Source organism: Nipponia nippon, unplaced genomic scaffold (assembly GCF_047370975.1).
Source record: "Nipponia nippon isolate SJK-2023a ecotype South Korea unplaced genomic scaffold, ASM4737097v1 scaffold_11, whole genome shotgun sequence".
NCBI lineage: Eukaryota > Metazoa > Chordata > Aves > Pelecaniformes > Threskiornithidae > Nipponia > Nipponia nippon.
Genome location: NW_028262302.1, coordinates 12,925,535 through 12,936,920, shown reverse-complemented (window position 1 = coordinate 12,936,920; position 11,386 = coordinate 12,925,535). Strand labels below are relative to the sequence as shown.

General features: G+C 42.1%; 1 protein-coding gene across 1 annotated transcript in view; it reads right to left on the bottom strand.

Moving 5' to 3' along the window:
* Positions 1–505: 505 nt before the first annotated feature.
* Positions 506–11,386, bottom strand: part of KCNK13 (potassium two pore domain channel subfamily K member 13) — a 69,910-nt gene continuing 59,029 nt past the window's right edge. Inside the window, exon 2 of the mRNA XM_087747496.1 lies at positions 506–1,923. Coding sequence (XP_087603622.1) covers positions 1,031–1,923 — 893 coding nt within the window. The 3' untranslated portion in view covers positions 506–1,030. The remainder of the gene's footprint in view (positions 1,924–11,386) is intronic.

Below are 11,386 nucleotides of genomic sequence, written 5' to 3'. Positions count from 1 at the left end.
GTCTAATTGCATACTAAAGCCTGTTGTGTAAACTCAGTTACTAGTTGCATTACATAATGCTGCCGCTCAATTGCATCAGTCACAATTGAGCATAATGTGAATAGAATTTGGAAAAGTCTCTGATTGTTATTGTGGAATAACTCATACAACTCGTCATCATGGCGGTTTTCAATTTAATTTGGTATTTTTGAAACAGAAAGCCACAGTGATTCAATTCTACAAGAAAAAGTAGCCTAGAAAAAAATCACGTTTTGCAAATGGAGAGAAGAAAACAAAAGTAAGATAAATTTTTATTCTATCACTTTTGACAGTATCCTTTTAAAGGGAAGACTAAATTAAATTCTGAAGGCCAAATTCTCTTCTCTTTCACATTACAATAGCGCCAGAGTAGTCCTACAAACTTGCATAGAATTACTCCAGATTTACACAAATATTAATGGCAGCAGAAGCTGGCTTTTCAAGCCTAGCTGTTTCACAATAGGAATACATTTTAAGAAGAGATATATAAAAGAAAATAGTTTGGTTTTTTTATTCCATTAAATTAGATCTGCAGTATCACAGAAAAAGGCTGATTCCTCTTTTGGTCTCAGATAAGCTACTTTCAGAAAACAGGTATGACAAGAGTATGACAGAAAGCTCAGAACAATCTTTGAAGAAGGTGTTCAGTAGACACACTTGGTTTCTTCCCATACCACAGATTTCTTATCCTGAAATCTGTATTTCACATAAATGGAGGAGAACAGGACATGGAAAGTTGATCTGAAGGCTAAATTAAACTTCTCCTGCAGTGACCTGTTGAGGAACAAAAGGAAGGGGGAGAAGGAAGGCTAAGACTGGTGCAATTCAAAGAGCAAAGACATTAAGTGACAGCCCCCAAAAAGTGTCAGATGTCTTCCAACAGGAGATACGCCATTCACATCCATCCCACCCTCTGGCAACACTCTCTCCTTAGCCATTTCCACTTGATTCACGTTGCTTCTACACTTGTTGAAATGATTCACACTGTTTCACTGTTATTACTGTTATTATTTTACCTATCCACACTTGTCTCTGCCAGTCTGTTATTCATAATTGCTAGGGCTCCAACCCCACCAGAGAATCCATTTTGCTTTGAATTAGAGCTCATTTGCCTTGGATAGCCATTAGCAGTTTCCGACAGCTGTTTCTGCATTATGGCCAGTGAGACTTTATTGGAGGCCAGGAAGTCTTTCATGGAGATCATCTCGCCTGACAGCCGGCGTCCATCTGTGTCACTCTCATTGATAACATCAGTCTCGATGGAGATGTTTCTCCGGCCACGCACATTTCCCGGCATTACCACATTCCTCCGTGAACGAAATAATTTTCTTTGGCATCTGTGGCAGCACCTGCAGTCCAGCTTCTTTAATATCCAGTTTATGGACTGTTTGATGACAATAGAGATCACGTTAAATAAGGAATAGATGCAGCACACCCCCATGAGTATGAAGACAAAATTGCCAAAGCGGTAAAGGCCTTGGCTCTCATACTTGATGTTCTGGCTACTGACCAGATCACCGAAACCGATGGTGCTGAAGGCCACGAAGCAGAAGTAAAGTGAGTCAAAGTAACTCCACCCTTCAATCGGTGTGTACATTGCAGAGGCACAGCAGGAAATGATGAGTGATGCTACACATAAAATCAGCATGACGTAGTACACGGAGGGCTTCCAGCCCGCCAGGCTGTCCACCTCGGAGGTCCCCGAGCCCCGCCGGCCATTGTGAGGGAGGACCCCTTTCCTCCTCAGCTGTCTTTCATGGCAGGACTTCATGACGTAGGCTATGACAGTGATCAAGCGCTCTAGGAACAGGTTGAAGAACAAAATGGTCCCTGCACATCCTATAAGGCCATAAAATATCAGAAAGATTTTGCCTCCGACGGTGGCTGGGGTGGTCATGCCAAACCCTGGAAGACAAAACAGAACAGTTGAAAAAAATAAACCTGTCGTTACCATGTCAGGAGTTTTGTCACAGAAAGAACTGGCAGCAAATTCCCGTGGCACACATCAGCTCTGGAAAAAAGTGAGGGGACACTCCCAAACTGCTACCTACTTGTGCTTGAAATTGTCCCAGCAGTAAGGGGAAGAAAACTCATGCCAGGATTTCCTCCAGAATCAGAATGAAACAAAAAGCAGAAGAAAACGCACTGGAAAGAAAAGAGAGTTTAGTGAAGGTCTGAATTTTGGTCTCGTTGCTAGGCTCGCTCCATCCCCCTTTGTGCCTTGGATCACTTCCAGGCTTTGGGATTATCGCACCCCCTTCCTTCTCTCTTCTGTTGCTCTGCACCATGGGTCTGATCCAGGGGTGGCTCTTACCTCGCAGGGGTCTGTTCCCACCAAATCTTTGTAACCCAAGGTGAAATCTTTCTGACCCTCACTTAGCTCCTGCTGTAAGCACGGGTGGCACATCAGCCAGCACCGAGCACCCACTGCAGCCCAGCCGGGGAGGGCCCCAGCCCCTCATGGGGGTTGCCAGCAGGCATCGGAGCCCTCTTTTAAATCAGCATTGCTGAAGTTTTCTTATTTCTCTGTGTCCCACTCCACAGCTCAAATCTGTATGTGAGTCTTAACGAAAATCTCCTCTGGTCTCATTCCCCTTCGTGGGATTTCTCATGTCAGAGGTGCTTCAGTTTTCTCTCAAATCCCTCCTTTCTTAAAGCCTGTAAATAGTAATTTTGTTTTGGTTACTTTAGTAAGATATTACTAAAGAATAAAAAGCATGTCCAGAACATCACTGAGCAAATTCGAGTAATACTCATGATAAATAACTTTGCTGCTGTTTTATTAGGATTAATAAGGGATTACATAACTGATCAATTAAACCAAAACAATCTTGCTGAGAGGACGGAAAAATCATGTTGGACAAGAGATGCTTTTGTTTGTTCCCCTCTCTTTGGAATTGTGAGATGCTAATTATGAAATAAAGACTTTAGGCTCTGGGAAATAAAGGAACCCATATTCAGTGTGATACGCTTGTGCTTGGAAGACAGACAACTGCAGTGTGAAGAGAGCATGTTTCCAGCAGCGCTGAATGGCAGTCATTTTCCCTTCATTGGAAACCTGCTACCAGCACAGATTCCTCTGTAACACTGCTCCTGCCTCACACAGTTAAGCGACAGCCCTCGCCTTCACCCCTCCGGCACGACCCCCTCTGAACGACAGCCCCAAGCGTGGGCTCTCCAGGGTCGCTGCATCTTCGCCTGCATCCACAGCCAAACCACGGCATCCAGAGGACCCACAGGAGGCACGAGCCTCCTCATCAAATATCTATGCTAGAGAGAGATGGACTGCAGCTCCGTGCGGTGGGGAACAGCACCACGAGACAAACCACATAGACAAAACATTCTTCATGGCAAGGACTTTTTGCCATTGTTCCCCTTGGCACACAAATATTTCCACTCGCTTTCTACCTTCCCCTTCTGCTCCATGACCTGATCCCCGATAATTCTAGATTTGATGTTTATTTTCTGTGCAGTCTGGCTTATGTGCAAGTTATGACCTCCACCCTGTGGACAGACCCGTAAAGACCGACGAATGAGGGGAACCTCTCTGCAGCTGGTGGGATCTGCCCGAGGCAGCCGGCAGGGAGGGAGGTGGGGGCTGCTGCGCCCCTGGCCCACCTTGCCCTTTGAAGAAGAGAAGTGGCTGCAGGCTGGGCAGAGGCCAAAAGACGGGGAGCCTCTGGCACAGGGTGAAGAGCAGTGGGGAGCGGCACGGATCTCTCACAGCATAAAGCAAACGTCCTGGGAAGAGAAATGCAGCTCAGGCTTACACCTCCAGAGTGGCAAGACGCCTTTGGGCTGCTTCCCACAGGCCCCTCTCGGGATCCTGCCACTGGCATCGCAGCTAGAGCCTGGGGTCCTCAGGTTCATTTGTTTAGTTGGCTGGATTTTATCTCAGAGCTCAGATCTGCATGACTAAAAACCCACTAGCAAAGGCTTTACAAAGGCACCCGAACAGGCATGACAGGAATTGCATGGTGAACTACAAATACCAAAAGATGCAGAACATTGATCCAGAGAGGCAGTGAGCCTGTGACTGTGACTCTGCACCTTGTCAGCTCTGCCTCTTCAGCACAGGCACTGTTTTGACCTCCTGGATAAATGTAATTTTTTGTTCATTTTTCTATTTACAAATCTCAATACAGTAGCAATCAACACTAACGTTTCCAAAGAAGCACTAAAATGGAAAATCCAAAAGCAGTATAAAGATATTAATTTAACAAGTAATTTCCTTCAAAGATCATTTGTCAGAAATGAGCTATAAGCTTTTACTTTCAGAAATCATTTCAATTCTTGAAATGCCTTGTATTTCCATGTATTAGGCCACACTATGCCTGGTTAACTTTGACCATCACAGTGTTACACTCAGGATTAACGCGGGATGCTGTATTTTAGACTAGGACTTGTTTGACAGTAAGTACATTTTTCTCCAAATGGACTCTTGGAGTGTTTGAAATATTCATAAATCCAAGTAAATTTGGTGAATTCTTTCAGCCAAGAAATGCAGGAGGGCAAAATTGTAAAAAGCTGAGACAGTTGAAATGAAACTAAATGTTCTCTTTTGTCATTTTTTGTGATAAAAATTTTCATATCAAAATATCAGTCACCTTTTGGTTAAAAAAAAGCACAGTTGGAAGTAAAAAGAATGGGAAAAAATACTTTGAAAAATCTTTCAGATTTTTAAAAGTTTCATAATCTTAAAATGGAACACAACATTTCACTAATGATCAAATTAAATCTATCAAAAATTTCATTATATTTTATCCTTCTGAAAGACCTAAAAAAATCTGTTCCTATACAACTTCAGGTTAAGTTTTTTTCCTACTAAAGAAGTGAATTCTTTCAAAAACCCTTTTCATACAACAGCCCTGCAAACACTAGCTGGAAGTAAATTGTTATCCTTGGTGGGATCTGAATCTTTTTTCCCCCAAATTTCTGTAAGGAAAAATGTGGCTCATTCATGGACAAAAAGGTACGGCAATAGGATTTGCTCTTGTTTCAGTAAAATTACTGATGATCTGCTGTGCAAACACAGAGGATCTATGGATAAGTCAATTCTTTCATGAGGTCAGTGAAACCTCTCACACCAAAACTCTCCCCTCTCACCTAAGGACACCAAAATAAGCCTGCTGTCTGCGTGCTGGGATCATACAGATTACTCAAGCATCAGAGGAGCCGTGAGCTGTTCTGTCTGAAAGCAAAAACAACGCTTAGCACAGCCATGTCTGTCCTGGGGGCAGGTATCCCCGTAAGTCCTGGAGGTATCTCCATATGTCCCTTCTGCATGCTGGACCTGGTCAGGGCTTGCGGTGGCTCTTTTGCGTGGAGAGACGTGAGCGAAGGCTGGTGCAGAGCCAGGGGACATCTCCATGTGAACCTGGGACGTGCACCCAGACCTGGTAGCTGCAAAGTGCACCTGTGTTCTCCCACAACAACACAGCATTAGTGCCTCACCATATATTTGGCAGAAGATAGATGAGGCACTAGCAAAGGCACTATTTATCCCATCTCTTCTGCTTCAGATACTCTACAGAGCAAGGGGCTAAAAAATGTAGATTCCCTACTTTGCTTGTAAAATGCCTTTTTTTCCTACAATTACAGAAAAGGAGAATGGAGTCTGGGGTGCCACTACAGCATTTAAAAATGGAAATATTGCACCATTTAATTTTTTTTTTGCAAAAATGTAATGTGAAAAAATGCCTGGCAGGTCTCTCCACAGCAGCTGAGGCTTTCTCTGGCACGCCACATGAGATGCTGCCTACCTGACAAACTGAACCAGAGAGGAACAGACCATGAGGTATCTGAATTACTATTGACATGCTTGCTTGAGGCAGCATTTTTAATCCAAAATATTTAATTTTGCAGCTGAAATATGTCAGTTTGAAGTCTTGGCACAGTGGTAGGACACCTATTGCTCTGCCTGGTGTCTTTCTCCAGTCCCTGCACCACCCCAGGAGAATCGTGCTTTCCCTGGTTCCTGTTGGGGTACCCCAGAACTGGGCCAGCAGTCCCAATTTCCATGCCCGTGACCTGTACAGGCAAACTGCCCTCTCTTTGTAACACAGAGTACAGCCTTACAAACAGCAGACTTTTCATTTCCAATCCCTTAAAATGTTAACCAAAGGCAGAGTCCTTATAACTTCAATGATTCCTGAAGATGCTAGAGAAAGACTGTGCATATAGACTTGTGAGTTCATTTTTGCTGTCTTCTTGAGATAGCTGAGAGTGTCACATGCAAGTATTTTTCCACTGTAATTATAAGATCAGGTTTATTCACAAACTGGACCTACATATCTGTCACAGCTGCAAGTCATGTTTATCAGAAAATGTAGCTCTTGGTATTGTCATTGTCAAATCAAACATGCAAATACATACTACAGTTGTGTAACTAAGTCTTCCTAGTTGTTTGGCTTTTCTTACAGCAAAAACGATGGGTTTAGAAGCAACTGCCATATTTTTGCTTTGCACCTACTGCAGGAGGTGGTCATCCACGTTCTATATGTGCCAGCTGAGGGGCGTCAGCTACCGTGGGATTAGAGACTTTGGGTAAGCAGGACCAAGCTGCAAGGACACAGAATCACCATACTGGGTCAGACCACCATCTTTGACAGTGAAAAGATATAAGAAAGTGTGAACAGGGAAGAAAATATGCACAGAGTGATCTTTCCCTGGGACATCCTCCCAGCTCGCAGAAATCAGCAGTTTAGAGGCTTTGAGGACATCATATTTAATAATTCAATCATCAATCTTGTCAAATTGTTTTTCAAATAATTTATACTGTTGGTCTTCATTAAACCTTAGACAGTAAGTTCCTCAATGTAATTATGCTTTGTGGAAAAGAAGTCTTCATCTAACCAGCTGCCTGACAATTCATTCCAGGCTTCCCACTTTTTGCAGTTAGCTGTAGCGATCATCATTCTCCACGCACACTCTCCCTTCACCTTCCCCCTTCCGATTTTACAGACTTCTGTTATTTCCTTCTTTCTCATTTCTTCCCCAGTCTGAGGAAGTCTATAACATTTAGTATCTAGTTTTCAGTCTGCTAAGACATACTTCTAACCAGCCCTATTACCTTTCTCGTTTCTTTTCTACCTTAATAGAGTCTTTCAAAGAGAAAGGAGCAGGACCAGAACTATATACAGTATTTGCAATGCAAAAGTACTTTGAATGGATGCGGGGCATACTCATCTGTTGTGTTTTGCTCTCTTTTTCATAGGAATTCCTGTTTGCCTTTTTAATTGCTATTGACCACTGAACTGATATTTTCAGCAGCCTATCCACAGCGGGTCTTAGCTCCCTTGCTCAACAGGTGATGGCTGTCTTGGAGCTCGTCAGTGTCTGGCTGTAATTACATCTATCTTCTTCCATGTGCATTACTTCACATTTGTCACCACTGAATTTCATCTATTTTTTCACTTAGTTATTCAGTAATACGAGATTCTTCTACAGTTCATTACAGTCAGGTTTACAGTTGGCTATCCTGAATACTTCTCTGTCCTAAGGAAATGTTGTTATCTATTTATTTACCTCTTTTCTTACATTGCTTCTGACTGTTAAAATGTGCAGGTGTCAGCAAAGAGCCTCAGAGACCCTGTTGTTAGTGTGCTTCCATTTTGAAAACTGAATATTGATACCTAGATTTCTATTCCTTTTAAACAGGTATTTATCAATGACAGGACTCCACTTTTCATCCCATTAGAGTTTTATTTCTTTAGAGGCTTTGACCAGGACATTTGTGAAAAGGCTTTTTGAATGTCCAGGTACGCTGTTATTTTTGTGTGACGTGATTTCCCTCTGCAAAAGCTGTATCACCTTTTTGAACATCCCGACTAATTATATTCTTGTTTACACTTTCCTAATGTGCCTCTATGGAAGACAGACTTACTGGCCTATCGTTTCCAGGAACGTTTTTGCCACCTTTTCTACAAATTATTGTTACATTTGCTACCATTTGCTACCATTTCCTACCATTTCTTCTCCGTGCACCAAAACTGATTTTTAACACTTAGTTAAGCAGCGGTTTCACGTTTGAGTTCTTTTATAAGTCCTACATGAAAAACTTCAGTCCTAGCAGTTTGAAGGAGATTACTCAAATAGGAGAAGTAGAGGAGAAACCAAGAAATATACAGAAGAGAAATGACTTAGTGAGCAATTAGAGCAGCAGTCTGACCCACGCAGCGTAACAGTGAAAGAGCAAGATGTTAAATTGGCAGACTGGGAAGCAAATACAGAATGAAACCATGAAATCATAAGAAAGAGGAAATAAAAGCAGTGGCTGACACTTGGGACATTTTTTGAAAATACAAGATTCCTTCTTGTGATAAAGAAATAAAAACAGGAAACAACTGCAGGAAAAAAATGCTAGTGGTAATTTTTTATGGTATGAGAGAATGCTGATGAAATTTAGTGAACTTTATAAGTTGGGCGACATTTCTTGAAAAAGTTATTTCAAGTAGAAATCAAGATTATAGTTAATCAAGTGGGTATCAGATAATTTTGAGTTCAGAAAATTTAATGTTTTTAAGATACTGAAAAGTGTTTCAATGGATTTGTTAGATATGTCTGCAGATACGCCTCTATATTATCACCATTGATACATATGCACGACAAACCCTAACTTTACCAGCCCAGCAATGAAGAAGGCCTCCTTAGTAAAAATTTCAGATTTCTACTCTGAAATCAGTATGATACTGATTTGCCTGTGTCCCATGATCCATTGATTACTGCAACCTGTTATTATCTTTCCTAATATTCAGCTGAACTGAGCAACTACATCCCTTGTAGTTTCAATTTTCCTTCAAGTATTGTGGGTTTTTTTCCACATGCTGCTTAAGCAAGGATTCAGATTTGTTTGTTGAATATTCATACTAATTCTGAATGTCTCTGTAGCAGAGCTACATTTTCAGAAGTTGGAAGGAATTTAAACTCCAAGTAGAGTCAGTAAAAGTTTTCTAAAGCACTGCACACCTCCTACGCAAAACAATTTTATCTTGGCAGCAAAACTTCGATCTTGCAGCTTGTTATTGCAAAGCGCTCTAAAATCCACCTCTGTGTTCAGGTTATATTGTATGCATATTCCAAAAGGATATAGGTTACTTATACAAAAGAACAATTTAAAAGTGTAAACACATCGACAGTGTAATATAATCACGCTTCCTGATTTCCTGAAGGAAGTACTGAGTATAATCAAAGAAAAGCAAGCAGCAGTAATTCTTATCAATAGTCAGTTTGGTATGAAGGACTGAGGACCAACAGCAAGTTCTCCTAAAGCAGAATCCTCTGACAGAAGGTAAATATTGACTAACATTAAGCAAATATTGATCTCAATCTAACAGTAACATGTTTCTATTGAAATCTAAGAGGAAACAGGCATCAACTTTCTACAATTAATCAACTCTATAAAAAAAATCTAATTTCTCTATTTTCTTTCCTCAATACTCTGATTTATCAGCCTCTGAAAGTCTAGGAAAGCTGAATTAAAACAAGCATCAGCCTGCAAAAGCCAGACCTCCGAGACGAGGCTGTGCAGCCATCCCACCCAGCCGTTCTGGCTCTGCTGGGGTCCCCCCGCCCCGTCACGTCCCGTTCCCCAGACACAGCCAAGGGGGCACAGCCCAGGGGACTCGTGCCACCCACGTCCTGGCGTGTCCTTAGGAGGCCAAAGGGCACAGCACACCACCTCTGGGAATCCAGCTGCCTATTCCAGGACACTATTAGGTCATGTCATCTTTTCTGTTGTAAGCTACTCCAGCGCTACCAATTGCTGTGAGCGTTTCTCCTGGATCATTACCCACACTCATCTCCCTCTGCCTGGGGGTACACGGTTCGGCACGTGTTTTAATTCTGGATGTCCTGACATTCACAGGTTACATTAATTAAACTTTCAGTTTTCATTTCCTGGTACACTTGAGGCTGTGAAAGAGTGTGAGAAACAGTTCATCAATCCTAATTCCTCATGAATGAAGCCTGGAGCACTGAATATAATGTGTGCAGGGGAAGACTAGGACCAGACATATAGATTCTACAGTTAATTTTGAATCATGAGATTGGGTCTTTCTATTGTTCTGCAAAATATCTCTCTTTTCTGAGAAGTTTCATTTCCTTTTTGAATGTGCACCGTTCGCTGCTCCTGCCTTTCCCACAAAGAGGAAGTGGGTAGAAAGAGGGGGTAACACTATAGCAACAATAATGAATCACTGTGATGCTAGAAATATAAATATCATCACGAAACAGCTTTCCAGTTTAGCCTACGATCAAATCTCTTTGTCTGTGATGTTGTGGCTATATTCCTAATGCATTTTCTATTTATTTGATTAATTCTTCTTCCTTGTTTTTCTCTATCAGTTATACTTTGGCCATGACCCACTGGGGAAATGATGAATTTCACCAGTGGAACAGTCACCGGAAAATGATTGAGGATCGTGAAAGGTGTGAACCAAGCTAAACAGGACCAAGACTTCCAACTGCAGTGAAAAGATCATCAAGAAAATAGTAATTAGGAAAGAGAAATACTGAAAGTCTTAGATACCTGCAGAGATGCTGACCCTCCTTCCCTCAGACACATTCTGCACTGAACTATCTACATAAAGACATTTTGTGCTTCTGAAAGAGAGGCAGAAGAAACAATTCTAAGAGAAGCTCTACTTCAAAGACTTTATTGAGAAAATGTACTGTACCGTGCACTGTTTCTACAGTGTGCAGACACTAACAATTTGGCAAAATTCACTTCTGCCATGATAGCCTATTCTGGTGCTGTTGGAGCCGAGTAAGTAGTCTAGGAGAACTCTAGTTCTGCTGGAGTAATTGTCACCCAGAGGAACTCCTGTAGGAAGAGCTAATGCGCTCTCAAATCATGTCACATCGCTCCCCTTATGACACTGCTACATCAGCAAGCTCCTAACAGAGTCCGGTTCTGGAAAGGAACAAGGACGTTAAGTCCTTCCCAGGAAGAGAAGAAGACGACACATTTCTGTGAAGACTTTCACTGTGTGAGAGGAGACGTCCATGAAAGCAGGCACGGTGCTGTCACAGCTACCTGACAGCAGTAAACTTGGACTTGGGTACAAATTCTGACATGAAAAAAACATGTCCTGTGGTTCATTTTGCTAAGTGTATGCCAAAAATCACACACATATGCACACACACCCCTCTGTGATTTCTCATCAGTGGAAACTCGGCATCTGAACTGTGTGGCTGTCTGGTGAGACGTACGTTCCTACATGTTGTCAGAACCATTCATTTCAACGTGTTGACCCTCTCTCTGACTACGAGGTGGAAATAGCTAGCCGTGTCCTGAAACTCTCCATTACTGCAACAATTATTTGACAAAATAATATTTTATCAGGGACAGCCTGGTGTGTGGTAGCAT